The following is a 23098-nucleotide window of genomic DNA, read 5'->3' as shown; positions in this document are numbered from 1 at the left end:
TTAAAATCTGTCTATATTAAGGTTGCCATAATGAGTACTTGAATAAAGTAAGCACAAACCAGAATACTAAGAAATACCAAGCTGTCTCAGAACCAGGAGTTCCGCAGCACAGCTGAAGTACCTCTAACCCTTGCCTCAAAAATAGAATGATGGTGAAGGGACCTCTTGACCATGCCCTTATCTCACCCTTGTGAGAACTCCAGGGAGTAGAAGGTTGGTGGAGCTTTGCTTGCTGCACACAGCAGACGGTGAGACTATTAAAGGTTGGTTCAATGGATGCAGGATGTATTTGTATATTGTCCATTGCATAGGTGCCCTATGTTATGCTGCCAAAGCTTCACCAATATTCAGCTACATCAGTGAAAAGAGTATTGCCTACCCATCATGTAAAAAGCCCCCCCCCCTCCAACGTGGTAGATACGGTCCTCTCACTAGCTTGATCTTCCCTTCTGCATTCCTGTACCTTTGGCTTCTCCACGTACTTATTTAGTGTTTCTAGATGATGTTTTTTTGCCTGGTGCATGTTGACATTCTCTGATGACTGATCATTTTAATCTTCCTAGAGTAGCAATACCAACAATGTTACATAACACTATCCTTCACCAAACTAAGACATACTGTACTAAACCTCTGATCCCATCAAAAGAGTCTCAAACATGCATTATCCCTGCCCCTGTGCCACTTTTTGTAGTCATTCCCTGAAGGGGAGAGCAGAAAGGCATCAACTCACCGAGCAGCAGCCACAAAGAGCAAATAGCTCATGCCAGAAGATCTTCCCTGAGAGCAAGTTGCAACAATGCACCAGCCATCAGCCAGGATTTGGTGGCTTGCCCCTAACTGTGTGTCATTTACTGACTGCACTACTCTGTTCCCTGCTACTCCTGGCACAAACTAAACTAGTGTAGGGCAAGGAAGACATCATGGCCCCTGAGTTTGCTGGACATAACCAGGGGACACTGGATAACGTTTGATGACAACTAAAAGCAGCTGGTGAAGCCACTCTGAATTGGATTAACACTTTGATGAGAAAAAAAAAATGCTGGATCCAGAAATAAATACTTTGGAAAAGATTTTGACATTTTCTAAAACTTGGTTTTATGACCTTGAATTTTCCTGGAAGGGCACACACAATAGGTTTTAGACACCCATCCTTACCTTGGTTGTCTCTCTTTGTAACCAAGCTGAGATTTCTTTCAAATGCTCTTAAAATTAGCCTCTGAGAATCCTCTGCAGATAACCATCATCCTCCACAAAGAAAGTGTCAAGGGCCACCAGCTAGCTCTTCCACACACTCTTCACCGCTGATGGTGAAACCTCTCTTCCCACTGTTTGGAAATTCCCACATGTTTTAATGCACCTGGAAAAGGCTCCCAAAAGGTGTTGTTAGCCCTTTAAAAGCAAAAACCTTTCAAATGTAAAAATAATTACATGGATTTCACAGGAAGTGACACTGGTAATATGCTTTTAAAGAGACACATGGAAGGCATCAGGCAAAAATATTGAGATCAGAAATTAACTAATCCTGAAGAGCCATTTTTTATAGAAAAGGCAGATGAAAGAGAGAGACAGAGAAAGACAGCCATGGTCTGGATAATATTGGAGAGAACATAAAGAAGGGATGGAATTAACCTTTTATAAGTAAATGCAAGTTGTAAGGCAAAGAAAACCAGCCAGTTGAGAGCAATTTCAGTGAGATAGGGCTTTCAACGCTTGAAACACTTTGGCTATCCTTTAAAAGCAGAAGAGGAGGAAGGGACGTGCCTGGCGTCAGGAGATGAGGGTGAGATGGAGCTGTGATACCGCCACAGCCACATCGAGCCCTCCAGCTTCAGAAGGAACATGCTCCAAATGGGAAAGATTTCATTACAGGATGTAAGCCCTCAAGACAACAATCAGTAAATGCATTCTAAACAGGGTTATTCAAAAAGCAATCATTTTTTGCAAGAGGAAAATTATTCGGGAAGCTGGAAATCAAAAGAGTTCCTTAATGTCCTACAACCTGATACTTCATATGCTCCTACATTCGCCCTTTAATTCTTTAAACATTACCACATTTAGCAGCTGCAGAAGATGTGGAAATATTTGCTGAAGGTATTTATGTGGAAAAAACATGATTATTTTCTTTTCAGTTTGAATATTAACCTCTCAAACCACCCAACAACTCACCCCAACATCCTGCATCATCCCTGTGGCACATCCTTTGCGTGCAACTTGGCCAGAAGCTTTTTGGTTTTTCCTTTTTTCTTCTAAAATCACTTCGTTTCTATTAACACCCACACTCTTATAGCTCAAGATGGAGAGCCCTCCTGAATACAGGATCTGCACAAATGCAGGATCTGAATAAATGCAGGTGTGGCAAATGACGTAGAGAGGATTTCGGGTGGACAGCGACACTCTGCTCTGTCTGCCTGGTCTTCTTGAACTTCATTGCAGCCACAGCAGGTGCAGACCTGATGTCTGGACCGATACTGTTGAATCTGGGAAAATAAACAGCTTTAAAACATGCTGCTTCTTTTGATTGTTCTACCTTGAATTTACATGCTACACAAAAGTATGGATCAATGTGATGATAAACAGGAGGGAAATGTTTATCAGCATTTAAAAAAACAGAGAAGATGGGAAAAGTGCGATGTTTTAAGGCAGAATTTAGCTTGATTTTTCTCTCTTACACTTCCCATTCCATTGGGTGTTGTCCAAGAGCCAAACATATTTTTCTGAGTCCCTTGAATGGTATTTTTCATCACAAGTCAGCTAAAGAAGCAAGTATTTCTGTTCATATTAGTTCTTGGAGTCACATGTAGCTAATTTACACCATCCAGCTATTTTGCTTTCTGTGCATGAGAGTAAAAAGCTAAATAGCTTTGAGAATAATATTACAGTATCTTGCTTGCCTTAACCCACTGGGGTATCAGATCTCAGATGCCCAGAGATCATTCAGAAACAAACTTGACACAGCACTGTAAAGCAAAAAACTGCAGAATAGTTGCAATGATGCCTAGTGCTAAAAAAACATAGTAGAGCTATTAGTGAACTCTGAGGTTGGGCAAATACGTTTAGCAGTAATGAACCAGTTTTTTTCTATTATTCTTTAAAATGTTCCGCTTTTTAGGATGCACTTTATTAAAGCACAAAACCAACTGAATTTTAATGGATGTTTCAGGGGTTTTGGCCCTATAAGTTTTAGAAAAGTGAGATTATCTGGAGAAAAAAACCCACAGTCTTGATGCACCATTTCTTCAATCACAGCTTTTCCCTTCCATGGTCTTCCTTGCTCCCATTTAGTATTGGATTTGTGCCTACTGCTCCTAACAAGCAACATAAGAAGCTGGAAAGCAAGATTCTGTGGAGAAAACAAACTCAGAGAAAAAGCCCTCTCCAGATGAAGGTGAATTTTCCCAAACCTTCTTTCAGCAATCTGCAATGCTGTCAGAAGATTCAGAGTGGAAAATGCTTTGGATTTGAGGGGGTTTTCTTTGAGAGATTATGTACTTTTAATAGGTCTGCACTACCAAAACATTCTATGGTGAAGAAAACACTAAGACAAAGGAAACGCCCACATACTCTCCTGTGCCCTAAATCCCCAAGATCCCCAACATCCTCCTGTTCTAAGGGATGAAGAGAAGAGATAATCTCCATTCACAAGGGAAGCTGTGGGACCTTGGACCTACCTACAGCTGGTGTTGTGCAGACGAGGATAAGTACAGGTTCCACTAACTTGTATGAGAGATTTTTGTCAGTTTATGCAAGCAGTGGATATGCAATTGGCGTGAGAGCCAGTTGAAAAGTTATGGCACAGCAGCTGGTTGGTTTGGAGGGCTAATTATGGGGTGGACTCTTACACATCTGGATCATCACATCCATCTCAGTTGCATACTAGCAACAAAGTCATTACTCTTTGATAGTTCCTTCCTTGGTGACAGACATGAAATGGCTCTGCAGGTCCAGACCTACAGAGTAGTGCGCTGATTTCCTCCTTGAAGTGCCCCATATGACAGGGACTAACTGATCTTTGTGCTGGCAGCAAGAACAGAGATCTCAGGGCTGATTTGCTTGGGAACACATCCAGATTTGATACACAGCAAGAGGCCAGCCTGGAAGAAGGCTCTCCCACCAGCTTCATAGAATCATAGCATCATACAATAGTTAGGGTTGGAAAGGACCTTAAGATCATCTAGTTCCAACCCCCCTGCTATGGGCAGGGACACCTCACATTAAACCATATCACCCAAGGCTTCATCCAACCTTGTCTTGAGCACTGCCAGGGATGGAGCATTCACAGCCTCCCTGGGCAACCCTACCACACCACTGCTGAGTCCACCAAGAGAACAGCAAATTCTTCCACAATCTTGTTCAAACACATTTGACATGGCAAAGCACAATGGATTTCAGCAAAGGATCATTAATGACAGAGTGCACCCAGTGCAACTGCTTCACTATCCTTTCTCACAGCAGGAGTAACCTTTATGTGGCTGCAACCCCAAATTGTGGTTACTCTCTGACTGATCTCCAGAGAGTCTGGCAACACAGCCTGGAGCCTGTGGACAGAGTCAGGCCTTAGTAATTTAAGATCCACAACCTAAAATAAAACTAAGATATCTGCAGGGAAATACACACACTTGCTTCACCACTGCAGCAGCCCCTCAGTGCATTGGGAGCAGGAAATGGGAAACCCTCTGAGATGACAGCTGGAGGAGGTACACAACACCGGGGTGAGTTACAGGCTGCTGCAGGGCACAAGCAAGAAGTCATCTGAAAAACTGAACAGCATCATGCGTTCAGTTCTGCAGCCAATACATGTAAATAACTCCTGGTGAACTGTGCTCGGGTTAAAGACTAAGTTCATCCTGCTCATGGCTTTGATGTGAGCATGGGTTCACTGCCTGTAACCTAGAGCATGACAGCATGCCGGGAAGCAGGGCTGAAATCCTCAGTGCTTGCTGCGTAAACAAACTAATTTGCAGCCTGACATTTTAGCCGTGTCCTGTGTAGATGACTTTCTGCCTATTCAATACTTCTGAATGAAAACACTTAATAGCCGTGCAGTAATAAATAAAGTATTAATACTATGTGCCACGGATGCTCGGTACCTGATTTAACCTTTTTTTTTTTCTCCTAATCTCAATAGTGGCTCTGAAAAATATGCAAGATTTTTATAACTAATAAATGTTTTCAATCACTGAAAATAATTACCATCAAGAACAGACAGCTAGCAGCATACATAAGCCATATATATGGCAGCAAGGGGAAAGTGCAGGAAAAAGAGAGAGACCAAGAGAGAGGATACTGTCAAATACCCAGATCCTTCAAGCCTAGATTTCTGATTTTCACATACAAGAATAACTAGATTTCAACCTATTCCTATATGAAGGGGGAGTAAATCTGGAGGCCTAGAATGCACTCCCATTTTTTGGAGACTCTCCAACCCCAGCTCTCCCTTGGAGGGCTGAGGGGCTGGCTTGTCTCTAGAGCTCTACCTGGTCACACCAGATGCAGCTTTTGCAACAAACTGGCTGGTCCACATTTCAGTCCCAGCTTGGTTTTTATTCATTTGATTTCACCATTACCCCATTTACCCAACTCACACAACTTACCAGATGTTTGGTGGTTTGTTTTTCTTCCCTTCTTCTTCCACTGCCTTAATACAGGCACGCTAGAGGGGACCTGAGGATAAAAAGGATAGAGAAAAATCAAGAGTGCTGCAGTGGGCAAATGCTATCACTGAGGCCAGCTGGCCCATGACAGCTCCCCTTGGGCTATTTCTCACTTCGTTATCGTGCTCAGCCCCACAAACCTCGCCTTGACCAGGTACTCAGAGAAGAGCTCTGGGATGCATACCCAGTGCCTGCTGTTCTTTCATCCTTTTCATGCCGTCTTGTCCCATCATCACTGTTCATCAGAAACAGTAACTCAGGTTGACATCATTCCTACCAGAGACTGGAGCTATTGAATTATCTAGGGACAAACCTAAATACTAGCTTTTAAAGGATAACTGATCTACTAAAAGCAAGTATTGTTTTGGACATGCCATGTCATATTTATCACGCTTGGCTTTGCATTGCACTGTTATCTCCTGCAATGTCATTTGAACAACATGAAGTCGCATGGCACAACATGACAGATGCCTCAGCAATCATGGAAAGACACTCTCTAGATTCCAGGTCCATTACAGCTCATCCCAAATAAAAGATTCAAGGGACACAAATGACGGTGTGCTTGCAGACTGAAAGTGACTCGAGTCTCCCCAATTATCTGCAGAAAACAGATCTTCTCAATTCACCTGCATTTCACATAATTAATGCTCTACTTGCTCCATTAAATATTATTTCATTATCTTCTTCTTCCAAACAACCAGATTACAAAGCACTTCTTTCAGCTTTTTACTAATAATAACAATCACAGCGAACGTGCCAGATAGAGGCAGGCTTCTTTTTAGTGATCATAATCCCTGATTCACTGCTGGAAAATCTCACCTGCACTAGGAAGAGGCACAAGCTCAAGCAATCTTCATAGAGCAACATGACAACACTCTGTCAGTCTTCACAGGAGCAGACTGTCCTCGTTCTTTCACAGAAGGTTGCTCTCTTAGATATTCCTTGAGGAATTCCAAAAGACAATAAATCATCGAGCACATATTGTAATAAAAAGTATCCTGGAAGAAGAAGCATCCATGTGTATTCAGCTGCAAACTATTAAAAGCTTTCTAGTTTTTACTGTCTTTTAGTGGAGGAGGAAAGAGAAAGCAGACAGGTGATCTCTGCCTTTCACTCAAAACTACTTCCTCTTTTCTCCAGAAATAAATATAAAAACATTAAAGGTAGAAGCAGCTCTGTTTCTATATATAGTTCCTGATCTGAAATTGGGGAAAACTCCAGCATTTTCTTCTGAAGAAGCTGGCACCTTTGGAGGAAATTTAAAACATTGGCAAACATTTTAATCACACTTCCTAAAGGCCCACCTTCCAGTCTTGTTTCATCAAAAACAACCAGAAAAAACCTTCCCTTGAGCTCTGGTTCCCTGGTCCCTGTGACCTTGCAGATCCTCACACCCGCTACAAAGGTTTGGCACAAGGAGCAGGTCTCGAGGATGAAGCCGTTCCTCTGCTCCAAAAGCAGAACTAGTTCCCAGTAGGTAATCATGGCCCATCCTGCAGATCCTGCCATTTTTTATGTCCCTTTAATATCACCTCTGTATCTTTTTATATCCTGACATTAATGGACTTGCTCATCCTGCTCTGTGCCCCACATATTCACTAGATGAATACAATACATTGGCAACTCTGGTCTGACTGGCTGTATGCTGTTCCAATTTGCCTCTGCTGGTATCCTGACCTCGCTTTTGTCTGAGCTGCTAAAAAAAGTCCAACTGAGCAGCTGAAATATCCTCCTTTATCTGAAGCTAAGGAAACTATTCCTCACCCTTTCACAAAACTTAATTTGCTTTTCAAATAGAAAAAAAAAATAAGTAGTTTATTATTATTATGCTCCTCAAATGTCTGAGGAAATACACAGAGAATGGCTGGCACATATGGTATTTTTATGTGGCTTATTTTTTTTCCTTGTCTACAAGTCTGTGCAGAATTATTACTCCTTGGCACACAGCAAAAAGGAAGTCTCCTGTGCATAACATGATTTAGTCTGGACGATAAAGTGGAAGTGGATTTCTTCGTTGCATATTAAGTTCTGCTGGATACCGTTTGCACAAGAGAGCAGAACTGCAGTTTCGTGTTCTTCTGTGATGATACATTTCCCATCAGACTGTGTCATCTCACTCTTCCCCCAGATATTAAAATTACTCCCAGCAGTGACTCTCCAAATTTTCCACTCTCACATATTAGCTCTCCAAAGCCAGTTACTCATGTTTGCAGGGAGTTGCCAGCTAGGAGCCAGACCCTGTGGGGTTCCCTCCTTCAGGAAGTGGGCTGGATGGCCACTGGGACAAGCAAAGCCTTTGCAGGTGGGTATGATGCCCTGCTCCCTCAGGGAGAGTGCAGCAGGAGAGGATAGTCTCTGCCTGCAGCATCCTCCAGCCACTGCCTCACCCACAGCTGCTTCCCAAAGGGTCATGCTGCCAGTGCACTAAGGATGCTGCTGCAGCATCCTCCCTCTTCAGCTCCCTACCCACCAACTTCCCCCACTCCCCAAGAGCTCTCACACTGCACAGATCCCAATCTACCTTGTACACAGGTGGTGGGTTTCCAGTTGCTCACCTCATGCTGAATATTCTGTGTGCCCACCACGCTGTGTGCAGCCTCCTGGGTTGTCTCCTTCATCCTGCGAGCTCTGAAGTAGTAAAAGATTTCTACTCCTCAGTCCAGTGCTTGCTCTTATACACAAAACATCACACCACAGCTGAGATGCTGATGCCTTCTTGAAATGAACTAGTAACTACTGCTAAAGGAGAAGCTCTCCATAATCCATTGCATTTAATCACATCTATCAGCCAGGGCTGGGGTTAGTAGTACTTGTCCAAACTGGTTGCTCAGTGCCAAAGACAATGCAGTAAATCAGTCACTGTTTCGCTAATCCATTATCTTTCTTCTCTAACATTTTTACAGCACACCACAAATTGGGTGCTGCCGGTGAGACTGGCTCATAACAGACATAAAGTTTTGTTTTAATAAAACATCAAAAGGCAATACTAAGGATTGATGGACTAATTTCTCTGTGATGTGGCAGTGGAAGGAGCAGTCTATGGCCAAGGGGGAGGAATGCCTTCTGCTGGGACAAATCCCATCAGCATTTCTAGCGTCACTATCCAACAACACAAAACTCACCACACGTTTAACAAATCAGCCAGTCCGGCCTCTGCTTCCCCAGAAGCTTTTGGCTGGTTTCAAACCACCCCAGCTGCAAGGCAGAGGTTCTGATGGTATGACAAACATCACTGTGGCAAAAGGAGCAGACCAACAGGAGGGACAGGTTACTGCGACCCAGAACTAGCCCTCAGAGTAACCATCCAGCAAGAGGCAATCAAGTGTCATGTCTTCAGCCTTCACTTGCTGAAGATACCTGGTCCTGGTGCCAGTAATGGCAGCATCACTTCTTCCCATCCCATGCCTATTATTTCTTCTCCTCTGTCCCCCTGTAACAGACATTAGCTCCCCAAGGCACCTGCCTTCCCTTGCTGGGCTCTCCTCCTATGCTCTTCTCATTAACCAGCTCTTTACCTAGCTGCATTTGCACAGTTAGATGGCCTCACGCCACATCTTTAAAGTCAGTGGGAGCTTCGACATGAAATCCAATAAGCTGAGGATGACCTGCACTGTCCCTGCCATTCTTCTTTCCCCTATTAATTCCCCTCTCCTTCCTTTCCCGTCATATTGTTTTACCTATTACTCCATGCCTAATAAATTATGAGCAATGCTCCAGCATCAAACATTTCTTACCCTGAGCACCATGTGACTAATGAATGAGTTAACCTTCAATTTCTGTCCATATAATTCAGGCACATTGATTTCACATGAAAAGATCTCTTGACTTACATCGGATGACCCTGATAAATTTAATCTCTTTAATGCTGCTTCTTTCTAAATAAATGTAAAATATTTTCCTTCAGAAAGTTTCTCACTGGTAAAACCAGCACTGAACTTGGCAAAAACACTCCTCTGATACCCTGCTGAACTAATGAATACAAGTCAATAACAGCCAAACCTGCATAAAAGGTCTCAGATTCCTCCAAGAGCTGGCGGCTCCACCAGCATTACATTATTGTTACAAACAGGACAGGTAATCAGAGCTGATAGCTGGTGTTAAAATCCACAGCTGGAATTTAACAGTGGGTTGGGAGAGGTACCAGTTTGGGGCCATCTTATTCCTGGTCACATCTGTGCTCCTTTCCCTATGGCATTGCCTCCTTGCTGTAACCCCAGTCACAGAGGTAGCACAGGGACAACATGCACCTCCTGAGCCTTTGGGACCCCAAGGAAACCTCTGCAGTAGATGCTGATGGGCCTTGCAGCCACATCAACACTGTTGTTCCTGCCTTGGCTTTGCTGGGTGAGGGGACTAACAGGGAAAATGAACCTTGGATTTTGTGCTGGCTGCCATGGGGTAGTCCAGCTTTTCCCTAGGATGCACAGGGCTGGGAGTTTTAAACACTCCAAGATTTGCAGAACCTCTGCAGAAGTCTCATAACAGGAGTCAGGAGAGTGTTTCCTTAGATTAAAAAGACAGCTTACCTATCTCCTCCATTATGTATATGTGCCATGTATATAGATTGATGTGGAAAGGCTCAGGGAGACAGGCTCCAAAGTGCAAACTAGAGATGGGATGGAGAGCCAGCTTGTCCAGCAGCAGGGACCATGGCCAGGACAGAGTTTTGCCACAGCTCCTCAAACCTGAAGAAAAATTAATGTGGAATAAATTGATCTCTCCCTTGCACCACCATGGCCAAGGCCAACATCTCACATACACGCACAGCAGCATGAGCTCCTTCTGCTATAAGCTGTGACCGGTTTAAACTCCTCACCCGAGTTGCAAGGTCCCAGCCAAAACCAGGGGACAGAACAAGGAAGAAAGTTACCAAGAGGGGCGGACACCAGCAGCCCTCTGGAAACAGGAATGTCATAGGAAGGGCGTATCAGGTAGTGCTGCTGGGGAGAGCCTGTGGAAACAGAAAGGGTTTGTTTAGTTTGCTCCTTTAAAATACGTCCACTCCTTTCTGAGCCTGCATATTTCACAGTCTTGGCATACTTTCCTTGTTGACAACTCTGGCAGACTCAGTGATTTTTGTTCTTTTCCTAAGTGAACGCACTCACCAAGTGCATTTTACAAGCTCCCACAACTTGAGGAATAGAAACTGTAGCCTGAGAAAACCCAAGGACCAAAACCAGTAATGTTGCAGAACATTCAGGGACTCAAACATGCAGAGCTTGGCATGGTTAACACATCTGCATTGGTTTTCAGTTATTAGGTTTTATTCCTTTTCATGATAAAATCATTAAATGATTTTGTACAAAAAAAAAAGGGTGAGGATCACAGCTATTTGGACTCAAAATAGATGTTTTTAATCTACAGGACTGCAGGAAAACCATGGAGGAATTATATATACCCAAGCATTAGGAAATAATATATTTCAGCGATCCAAGTGTTAGAATTCTATATACCTAGATATTAGAAACATCTGTGTTTCAGCAATAATTCCTGTTATCAGGCAAACATCAAGAACAGAAGATAAAAAGAAACTGGCTGTGCTTGGGAATGATGAGCAACCCAAGCCTGTGAAACTCTGTAATATTTTCCTTGATGAAAACAGCACTGGATCAGACCTGGGAACAGTTATGTATTATTCTAAATGGACAGCTTGGCATTTCTTCATGACAAGCTTTGCAGTTGCTTGAGAATACTGTCCCTCCACCACCACACCCAGTTTATCCCTATTCCCCCAAAACAGCCATTCTGACCCTGTGATTTTTCACCAAAGAAGAGAAGCTGTGGCTGCCCCATCCCTGGCAGTGTTCAAAGCCAGGCTGGATGGGGCTTAGAGCAACCTGGTCTAGTGGAAGGTGTCCCGGCCCATGGCAGGGGGTTGAACTGGATGAGCTTTAGGGTCCTTTATAACCCAAACCTTTCTAACCCAGTCTATGAGTCTATGAAACACTAGAGAATCCAGTCTGGGCAACCAGAATGCCTAGCTGACTTCCACAGCACAAGCAGTGAATGAAATCTCCTGGTACTCCGTCCAAAAAGCAAGCACCACCAGACTGGGCTTTTGGGTTTGTTGTTTGTCGGGGTTTTTAAATTATAATAAGAATAGAATAGTCCTAATCTGAAATAGTAATAATAATGAGGAGGAGGAGGAGAAGAAATTAAATTATTATTAAAACCCCAGCAGTCTGGTGTTTTGTGGGGTGCCCACTTGGTGAAAGGAGTGCCTTCACCATATGCGAATATAAGTATGCAAATTATTATTACAATCATTATAGAATCATAGAACAGTTTGGGTTGAAGGGACCTTCAAAGCTCTTCCAGTCCAATCCCCCTGCAACAAGCAGGGACATCTCCAACTAGGCCAGGTTGCCCAGAACCACAACCAGCCTGGCCTGAAAGTCTCCAGGATGGTGCATCCACCACCTCCCTGGGCAACCTGTCCCATGATTTTACCTCCCTGACTGTAAAGAATTTCTGCCTCACATCTAGCCTGAATCTCCCCTCTTTCAGTTTAAACCCATCACCCCTCATTCTATTGCAACATACCCTCTCCCCATCTTTCTTATAAGCCCCTTTTAAGTATTGAAATTATATATGCCTATAATTATATTAATATTTTATAACCACAACTATTATAATATTATGTTAAGATATTATCATGCTTTGGCCCGTTAATGTTAATTTATTATAATCGCTATGTTTTATAGAGTAACTACGTAATTTTTTAAATTTTTATTATTATTAAACTCCTTCCTATTCAACGAGACAGGCTTTAAACTCCCAAGAACTCCCCCGAACCATCAGCACCACCAATCCCAACTCCTCCTCCAGCAACCGCATTCCGCGGTATCTCCTGCCATCTACTGATGCTTGCGAGAAGGAGAAGACTGCATTTTGCCAAGTGTGGGGCGAGAATCCCCCCCCCCTTTGCTGTTCAAATACACGGGGGGGACGGGATGCTGGGAGGACCGGGAGCCCGGCCCCGATCCCGGCCCGCCCCGGGCGGTCTCCGGGATCGGGGCCGGGCTCTGCCCGAAACCTCCCCTGGGGAGGGGAAGGCTCAGCCCTTAAGAGCGGCAGCGGTTTCGGCCGTCCCATCCCGGCGCGAAGATGGGGGAAGCAGCGGGAGGCAGCGCGGTGCCTCCGCTGCCGCCGTCGGAGGCGGTCGGGGGGCAAGTGAATGCCCTGACCGTGCTGGCCTTGCTGGAGAAGCTGGTGTCGATGCTGGAAGCGGTGGAAGGGCAGCAGCGGCAGATGGAGCAGAGGCAGCGGGGTTTGGAAGGGGCGGTGCGGGGTATTCAGGGAGACCTGGGGAAACTGTGCCGCAGCCACGGGGCGACAGGGGAAGCGGTGGAGAAGCTGCTGGAGAAGTCGCGGAAGGTGTGCGCTCATACCCGCGCCGTGCGGGAGCGGCTGGAGAGGCAGTGCGACCAGGTGCGGCGCTTGGAGCAGCATCACGCACAGCTCCTCCGGCGGGACCGCTTCAAGGTGCTCATCTTCCAGGTGAGACACGGCCCCCCCGGCCACACAGGAAAACACCGCTGCTGCTAACTCCTAGCACGCTTAGGGAAAGAGGAAAGAGCTGCTTTTCGTTCTGGGCAAACCTGGGGAAAGTGCTGACTTCTTACCAGTACTTAAACTTGGCAAAAGAGCTGTCTTCTTCCTAACTTTAGAGAAGTTATTTTCATCTTGGCAAACTCTGGGAAAGAGTCCGCTTTAATTCTCAGCAAATTTAGGAGAAACACCCACTTTTACTCATAGCAAAATCAGGGGAAAAGCCTGTTTTGCTAACTCCTAGTGAACCTAGGGAAGGAACTGTCTCTTTTGCTAACTCTTGTGGAGCATGGGGAAGGAAAGCCCTTTCTTAGTTAACTTTTTGCAAACTTTGGGAAAGAGCCTTTTAACTCTTGGCAAACTTGGAGAAAGAGCTGTCTTCTACTATCTGCTATCAGACCTGAGGAAAGAGATCTTGTTTTGCTAACTCGTAGCAAACTTGGGAAAAGTGCCACCTTTTATTCCCAACAAATCTGGGGAAAGAGACATATTTTACTAACTCTTAGCATATGTGGGAAGGAGCTGTTTTGTTGTGGGGTTCGGGGGTTGTAAGTAAGCTTAAAGGGCTTTTTTTCCTTTTAATTGGCAAACTTGAGACAAGAGCATGTAACTTTTACCAGTGCCCCTAAAAACTGTCACTGCCTCTGCCCTCAGGATGAGGAGAGGGGCAGTGCCGCAGCTCCCTGTCACACTCAGCCTTACATCCTGCTTTCTTCCTCAAGCTGTTGTGGCCCATTCAGGAATGAGCTAAAAATCCAGCTAAAAACTCAGCTTCCTGGGATTCCACCCAGCGATAGCAGCAGTTTGCATATTTTCCCCTTTTTAAGCAATGACCTGGACAGAACATGGCGTGAGCTTTAACTAAACACAGAACGCAACTTTCTCACGTCTTTGACAAAGAGAAAAGGAAAAGCCAGACCTCCACAACACCCTGAGGAAAGAAAGGGAAGCAAATGCAGGGCTGGAGTAGCCCCAGCTCAGGCATGTCACCACCTCATCGCACTAAACTTGTTGGCTGGGTGTTATATCTGTCAGTTGCTAACTCCCCTCCCTGTGTTGTTGCGTGTTATGTCTATTTAAACAACCCCAAAACAACAGAGCAGTGCTTGATTTTCCAAGCTGGCAGGCCTGGTTAGTGCAGAGGTGCTTCCCTCAGAAAGGAAGCCCCCACCTCCTGCTTATTGTTCTCCCAAACTGCAGTCCTGGCTTGCCAAGCCAGAACAGGAGGAGCTGTGGCATGTACTGAGCGTGGTAGTTTCCACCCCAGAAGGAATGTGGAAATTATTCCAGGGACTGGGTAAACTAAGACACATGTTCCCTGTACTTCGGCAAGGACTGTATGATCCATTACTGTAAGTCAGACACTGCTATCTCCCAGGCCCTGCTAGCTGGCTCCCACCTCCAGGTTCAGATCTAGATCTTGAACACCTCCCATGGGGAGGGTGCATCAGCGTGACCTCGGGGAAGGCAATTCTATTGCATTTATGCTCCCTCTGAGCATGAGAACTAAGGCCTTGACATTGCAACTATAGAATCTTTCTTCACAGAACTAATATTTGAGCCTTTTAAAATGACATAATGTGGAGTGCGAAGCCAAAAACACAGCTGTATGTGTTCAGGGCAGGTCTTATTACTTCTGGTAGGGATCCCCATTGCTGCTGCCTAGTGGCAGTGATTCGCAGGCACTGGGTGAAGTAACAGTAAAGTTCACCAAGAAGAGTTTGGAGGGTAAAGCAAGTAGGGTCCTGACAGGGGAGGGCTGGCTTTGTTTGCTTCCTGACACTGAATGGCATTGCAAAGCTAAGGCCTATTTAAACCTCCAAGCCTTTCCTTGGAGTCCTAAATACTGAGTCCTAAACTTCACAAACCCAAAGCAAACAACACAGGTCTGTGTCCCAGAGCAACAGCTAAAGAAAATGCACTGCTGTTCCACAGCCCATCACAAGGCTGGTACCTTCAGACAGCATGTCCTTCGTTGCTTTTACAAGGATTTAGTTGACCTTGTCCCTGTCTCATTGGAAAATACATTGCCATGGTGTGGGGAGATGAACATAACCGATCCCAAACTGATGGAGATCAGGAACACAAGCCTTGGTAAAGAAACACTGCAGTTAAATTCGGTCAAAAAATCAGCTGTCAACTGGGAAATGCTCCTGGCACTGCGCTGCCTCTGGCTGGAAAACCCGGGTGGCCAGAAGAGCTTCCCAGGGCATGGGAGGAGCTGGGATTTTCCACTGGGGAAGCAGCCGCACCCAGAGGGATGGTGGGTGCTTGCCAGGCCATACCCACACACCCGCTGCCAGCCCAGGCTGGCGTCCTACCTGTGTGTGCATCTCCATGGCATCACCCTGTGGGGTCTCTTACAAGCTGGAGGTGGGATGATCCAGTAGCCAACAGGGTCACTGTCTTGCTAGGATAACTAGGATACAGAGGGAAAAGCAGAAGGCTGGCTTGGTTTCTGTCCTGCCCTGAGCAGGAATCCACGAAAAAACAATTGCAGGAAGGAGAAGTCTCAACAATAAAGCCGTACCGATGCCAGATTTCTGTAAAAACAAAAGGGAAATCTGGATGTAGGAGACTTCAGCTGGGGGGTTCTTCTTTTCCACTGACAAAAAATCCCCAAACCAATCCCAAACTTCACACTCCATTTTTCTCATTAGAACCCACTTTTCCAGCTTAGGAAGACAGCTTGGCATGAAAACCAAAATACACATTTGTGATTCAGTTCTGCATTTATCATCTACCTCATACTCTCTGATTCTTGGTGGGGGCACTGAGCGTAGCCAAAACACATGACTGAGCTCCAGCTCTGCGTTTTATGAAGCTGTGTTGCCGCTCGCCAGCATCAGCTTTCCCTCAATGTACACGCTGAGAATGAACCACGTTGAGAAAAGGTCACCTATTTACATATTTTCCATTAAAATGCGCTTAGTTTTCTCTCTCCTAAACTGTCTGCATTGTTCCTATTTCGTATAGATTTATTTAATTGGTGACATACTTTAAGGGCGCTCCACTCCCAGCATTTGGGGATGCAAAAGTTATTACAGATGCCACAAGTGACACAGCAATTCAGCAAAACACTGCATTGACTGTTTTAGAAATCCTTGTTAAGCTTTGGCATTGTTCCCCTCTATTTTGTTCCCACCATGTGACCAGCTTTTTGGTTCTGGTTTGGTGGGGGCTTTGTTTGCCTTTTTTTAGCTGCAAAAGCAAAACACAAGATAAAAAAAGGCTCATGTTGAATTTGAAAATTAAAATCTCATATTTACTGGTAAATAGAACAGACTAAATAAGTAAAAATTATAGCATGGGGTCAAGCACTCTGATATTTGAGTCCGTTTCAGATGCTGCTCATGGTAAATGCTTCAAACCTAAATGAAGCAGGAGAAGAGCACAGACAAGCAGCCACTTGGTTGTATTTTGTTGTTTGGATCATGGTAATAATCTTTCAAATAAGCAACTTCAAACTCAGAAATGCACAAGTGAGGGAAGCAGAAGAATTATAGGCTGGTAATGCTATCGTCTCACTGCTAAATGTTCCACTGGGGCCTTGCAAGGGAGAGTATTCTTTTATTGATTAATGACAAAAATACCTCTTAGAACTCTATCCAGCTTGTGCTGCAGGAGGTCAAGGGGACAGTGCAGCCCATGCCCAGCCTGTACAGGATGTGTAAATAGGCACCTAGCAAGTTCTCCCTCCTTGACCGCAGCCCCAGCCTGCTCCCTGCCCTTGTCCCTTCCCGTGGTGACATCCAGGTCTGAAGAGCCTGTCCAAAGGAAAGTAGGTGGAAATATTGCTGTTTTTAGAAGGATTTGTCATCTTTTGAGCTATTTTGTGTAGCAAAACAAGTTTTAGACTAGCAATTATGTAGGCATATAACAGCATCTGCAAAGTGCAGAGGCACCTAGACCTCTGTAAGCATGGGGAAATGCCATCTTGCTTTCTTGAAGGCCATGGCTTCTCCCAACAAATCCAACAAAAACTGAAACCAAAGCACACCAATTGCCCCTATGCAGCATCAGAAATTCAGCCCTCCTGAATAAATTAACTACCTGCTCACTCAGTTTTGCAGTACACTATTATGGATCTTCTTCCCTGATAAAAGACAGGGATCAGATTACGACCTACAGAAAGCTCCAGAGAATGGCTGATCAAAGCCACAGGGAAGGCACTGATTTTAACTCTGCTGGTGTTACTAGTATTAGCAAGACTCATTTTACACAAAGAATTGAACCATTCTATTTGTCTCCTACATGGAAAAATTAAATTCAGAGGAGGTAGCTACCTACAGTCAAGCTCATCTGAGAAAATGCAAGTGCTGTTTTTGAACTCAGATGTGGAAAATAAAAAGATGTGTTGCTTTCTCAGAATTTTAGGTTAGATCAAGAAGAAAAGATCAAAGTTCTACTTTTTTTTGGCACAGAAAATAGTTATGCAGTTTGTAACAGCTGGCATTTTTCAGTGTATTGTTCTAGTCTTCCTAAATGAAATACCAGACTGTTTGAAAAATGCATCAAAACAAAACATAGCTGTCATATATAAACTTGTTAGACCAAAAAGTTACTAATAGCCCACTTAGAATATGTTATCAGTAACCACATTTGAAATAGGAATGTCTTTGCCATCAGAGTGTTCCTACTATACCACCTTTGTATTTCCAAAGCAATTTATTTTAATTTTAATAGTACCTGTGATCCTAAGGTCTTTTAGAAACGTGAGACAGAAGAGCATGTCATTCACATTTTACAAGAGATGCCCAGAGACATATGTTTTCCAGGGCCATGCAGGAGGCTTAGAGAGAGAAGTGATTTTTTGACTGATAGCTAAAGACTACCTAGAAACTGCTTTTAATTGAATCATTAGCTCATTATTATGTAGCATACTTTCATTTGGTTTTTTTCTTTATAAATACAGATCACTTGACAGTCTCTCTTCTACTTATTCACAGATTTGATAAAAATAGAACTAAGATCTATGTCCATGTTCTTCTAGAGACTACATGCAGTACTTTGGTTTAATGTGAATACTGCAGACACAGAGCTAAACTGACCTTGAGAAGAGCCACACAGGTCCATCTCTGGCTTAGGCTGTACTGTGATCCAAACACCACTTTCCTAGATTAAATACTTCAAGAGTTACAATCCATCTTTACTCATTAAAATCAGAGTTCTCTATGCCATTCAGACACTTACCCCTGAATGTTCAGCTGTTTAAAACTGTATGTGATTACCTAGGTTTGGAAAGAATACACAAGACACGTAAATTATGCTTCATGCTGAGTTGTCATGCTCTGGGGAATAATTTTACACTGCACCCACTCATGTAATCCATATTTCATTAACTGCAGTGGAGAGAAAATATAAATATTTGTACTGCAGCTACAGCTGCTTTCACTTAAAGCTTGTGCAGGTTTCCTTTGTTTTGTTATCTTGGTCATTGTTGCCGATAGTTGCAATAACATTACAGGTGTTGAGAGAGGAGGGATGGCTCTTTTAGATGTTCCACTGCAGGCGAAGGGCTTGGAAAAGCTTTGTCTGTGCCAGTGATTGTGGCTGAGGCTGCTGGTCAGGGAAGGTGTGCAGAAATCATAGAAGTAAAGCACATACAAACTGTAAAATTGCCAAATTGCCATCCATACTTTTTTGTTTTACGAGCGACACTCATCAACACATTTAAATCACAGTGTATACGATTATATTCTGTGTATGTATGGTATAAAACGATTCTGCCTGGCCACATGCATATTCTTGAGTTCCAGAAGCACTACAAGGTGGCCAGGACTATTTTGTTTTTAAAAGCATTCTTACAGAGTGTCAACAGCAAATTTAACCCAAGACACTGTTCTCTCCAGTGATCACAATTGCATGCTCAGTCCTGAAATAATGAGCATGAGCTATGAAGTGTATGTGGCCTTTCTTCCCCTTAACTGTACACTCAGGGCCACTAGGGACAGATGTGAGGCTATTACAACCATTTCACTCAGAACTTACTGCTTTTTGTATCTAAAGATAAATGGGAAGGGGGGAGGTGAGCAAATCCTTCCAAACCATACAGCTAAGTGATACTGCATGCACTCTGAGAGTGATAAAAAAGGTAATGAATGGAGACTATGCAGACCTAAGGCGTAACAATTCCAAGAGGAAAAGGGAGCATGTGAGGAGTCTCATTTTCTTTGCAGGGCAGATGCCTGCGAATCCTACCACAGAACAGTGCGTTCATTGTGCTGCCTCTGAACTGCTTGGGGTTGCAGAGTTTCAGCTCCTTCATTATGAGTTGCAGCTTCTGCCCTCATTCAGCCTGGTTTGTTTTCAGACACCTTCTCTCTTTCCATGCCCTTTCTTGGTTTTGTTTCTAAAAAGCAAACATATTCGTGTTAGCTAGAAGTGACTAGTGTTTTATATGTGGTATGATATCTGTTTATTTTTGTGTGCCATAAACATCTTTTTCAAGGAGTTCTGTCCATATTTTTAATATTGAACAACCAGATTTACTTTTTTTTCCTGTAAATAGCTGTAAAATGGCACATAGTCTAAACATCATGGACTGCATGGCTTCTCAGTATCAACAATCTGTTTCTAATGGCAACATACATTTTGCTGAAATACAATGAAAGTGCTAACTGCATTTGCCATCTAAGGTACCTGTTAGATGCAACTAACATCTCTGCAGAGATATTCCCAGTCTTTGGCTAGAGAAGGTGAAAGCTGTGGGGGTTACATGACTTCTGCAGGTCTATGTAGGATCTGCAGTACAACCTCCTTAGCCACAATACCTCTTCTCTAGGGATGGGTGCACAAACTTTACAGCTAAACTTGTATTAAAGAATATCTACCTAAATGACAAGGAACAGGATTCCCATTCTGTACACATTCCAACTGACTCTGAAAGAGAAATCTTACAGCTCAGTGCTCATTAGTCTTTAACTTTATGAGATAACGGTTCAGTGGGCTTTAAGTGGTTTGTTACCAGTTAAATATACTGAGACAAGGAGAAATGTTCAGCAGTCTTCATCTCATTAGGGTGTGTGGGGTAATTGTTGAGGGCTGTGCTTTGTTTATTAATTTAGTGTCCTGTGAACTATGAAACTCAAATATTGTCAATTCTTTCAGGAGGAAAATGAGATCCCTGCCAGTGTTTTTGCAAAAGAGCCTGTTCCCAGCATTACAGAAGGAAAAGAAGAACCTGTGGATGAGAACAAAACACTGGAAGAAACCTTGCAAACAGTGGAGTTGCACTCGGATGATGAAATGTTTCACGAGGAAGATGATTTGGATGACAGTGCAGAGGAGAAAACAGAAGAATCAAGAGCTGAGAAACTTAAAAGATCCAGCCTTAAGAAGGTAGACAGCCTCAAGAAAGCATTTTCTCGCCAAAACATCGAGAAGAAGATGAACAAGATCAGCACAAAGATTGTCTCCCCTGAACGGAGAGAAAAGATCAAGAAATCGCTTACTGTACATCATCAAAAGTCCTCTTCTTCAAAGAGTTCAGGTTTCAAAGTATCGCCCCTCATGTTCAACGTAAAGAAAGTCCGTGAAGGAGAAAGTCCTGCTGAAGCTGAGGACAGACCAACAGAAACTGCAAGCAATGACCAAGGTGAGAATGAGGATGAAGTGTCATTCACCAGCATGCACTCAGATATGACCCCTACCACCTCACTGACCGAGGAGGGCAAAGCAGTAGCCGATTCTCTAGAGAAGGAAGCAAGAATGGAAGGGAATGCCATGATGAACAACAACATCGAGCTGTCCATTGTTGAAGATGATGAAGAGTATGGGGTGCCTCTACAAGTTTCTAGCCAGAAACACTATGATGAAAGAAACAACCCAGTTGGCGCAGAAATGGAACAATCTGATGAAGAAACGACCCAAGCAGCTGTCCTGCAGATAGACCAAACAGCGTAATCAACTTGAGCCTTCCTTCTTCCAGATATATACGGTTTTACTTGGGCGAGTAACTGGTTTCTGCTACACAAGCAACAGTAGCGATTCAGTTTCCTCCATCCTTTTCTCTGCAGTGGTAATTATTGCATTGTTTTGGAATGCAGAGTGAACAAGGTCAATGACACAGGCTGCAACGTGCTCTGTTTTAGGCCAAATCACTGGTGTTTATTAAGTTAGAGATGCTGCCAGCTGGTGTAAGAGACTGACAGAAAAAGAGTAGAAGCAAGCTGGTTAGCTGGCTTTCTTATATAGTTAGGTCAGAGGAATGCATGGAGAGTAGATAAAACCCAAACATTTCTGCTTTTCTTCTTTCTAAGTATTTTACAGCACTGTGAGTAGTTTTGCATGTAAATGGAGAAATACCAATGAGGACATTTGATTTTGGTTTCCTTGCTATGCTCCATGAATACTAACAGCCTCAGTAACTGTGCATACATGTATAGTTTGTTTGGGGCTCTGCTCCATGATGCTGTAAGACTAAAAGAGCAGAGTGCTTAGAAGTCAATAAGTTAGTTCCATCCATTGAGGCAGGGGAAAGGTTTTTATTAGCAATAGTCTCTTGCTATTTCACTTAGAAGAAATGACTGTGTTTAGGTGGAAATGAAAAGTTGTTTTTCAATCTACCAGAGTTATGGAAGTACACTAGTGACAAGCATGAATGTATGATCAGTTACTGTACCTCTATGGGATTAGAAATTGAAAAGGAAAAAGTACAATAGAAGGGATTTGATGGAAACATGGAGATAGTCTGAAAAAAGTATGAGATGTTATGAAATGAATAAAAAGCAAAAAGAACCCCCCCAATATTAAACTATACACCTAGCTTAAAAGAATATATACTCAGATAACACTAATTCTTAGTCTTTATAGCGATATACTATCAAACTTTGCACATGCACAACTTCATATCTCAGAGTATTTTGAAAATAGCATAATTTATCTTTTTACAAATTACTTCCTATATAGAGCTATATCTACACAGAAGAGTTAGATAATTACAGGGATGTAAGGACAATTTTTTCCAAAAGGTGAAACACTCACTTAGGCATGTCTAAAGGGAGCAATGTGTTACGGACTGAACTTCATGGCAGGGATGAGTTTACATAAGGATGAGTGTGCAAAGCCACAGGATTTGATTCTCTGCTAATAACTTTCATCAAAGCCACCTACCTGCTCTCAGAATTACAAGTCTGTCATTTTTCAGAATTAATTGAAAATGAGAGGTTACAGGGTAGCTTGTTTGCTATGAATGTTCATTCCTGTCACTTAACAAAAGGTAAGGGGGAAAGGGAGGAAAGGGAAGTACAATACCCACAACAGTTATCTTACATCCTTGGTTGTTTATGCAGTGGATTATTTTTATTTTTTATATACATATAAAACTCTACTGATACTTAATATTGCACTAAGAGGTTGCTTCATTCAACTTGTATTTAGAATCACAAATTACAGGGGAAATAAAAACTACAGCAAAAATACCGTTATGAAATGATTAGCAGGTATTACTCCACAGGGTTAATATCTGTAACCAGTAAATCACACTGGAACTTAGTCACTAAGAGCTTAGTGTAGGTGAGTACTATTAAGAGTTAAGCTCTTAAGTGTGTGGTATCATAGAGGTGATACTGTTTGTGAGAGAAATCATGGCATAACTCGTGCAGCTATATTTTTATTTTGTATTAACTACAGTGGATTTCCATCATTTTTACTTGTAACTAACTATGACAAATAAAAGCATAACATAAAACAGCCACGTCAGTCTTTGGAGTAAGCAGTCTGAGAAGTTGGCGAAGATGAAATTTAAAGGTCAAGCATTTATTACTTCAGTTCATGTCCCCATTGTACCTATACCATTTTGTCTCTCATCCTCTCCTGTACCTATACCATATTCTTTCTCATTCTCTGCTGTTCTTTACCAACACAAACACCAGTATTTTGCTTTCCAGATGCTT

The 23098-nt window shown here is 43.2% G+C and overlaps 1 protein-coding gene across 1 annotated transcript; it reads left to right on the top strand.

Moving 5' to 3' along the window:
- The first annotated feature begins 12697 nt into the window (after nucleotides 1-12697).
- CAVIN2 (caveolae associated protein 2) lies at nucleotides 12698-22897 on the top strand. The gene is made up of 2 exons (XM_005145569.2): nucleotides 12698-13151; nucleotides 20313-22897. The coding sequence occupies exons 1-2, from the start codon at nucleotides 12759-12761 to the stop codon at nucleotides 21105-21107; spliced, it is 1188 nt and encodes a 395-aa protein (XP_005145626.1). The 5' UTR covers nucleotides 12698-12758; the 3' UTR covers nucleotides 21108-22897.
- The last annotated feature ends 201 nt before the right edge of the window (nucleotides 22898-23098 follow it).

This window comes from Melopsittacus undulatus, chromosome 8, assembly GCF_012275295.1.
Source record: "Melopsittacus undulatus isolate bMelUnd1 chromosome 8, bMelUnd1.mat.Z, whole genome shotgun sequence".
Classification (NCBI taxonomy): domain Eukaryota; kingdom Metazoa; phylum Chordata; class Aves; order Psittaciformes; family Psittaculidae; genus Melopsittacus; species Melopsittacus undulatus.
Note: the sequence above shows the minus strand (reverse complement) of the source record. Positions and strands in the feature narration are given on the sequence as shown.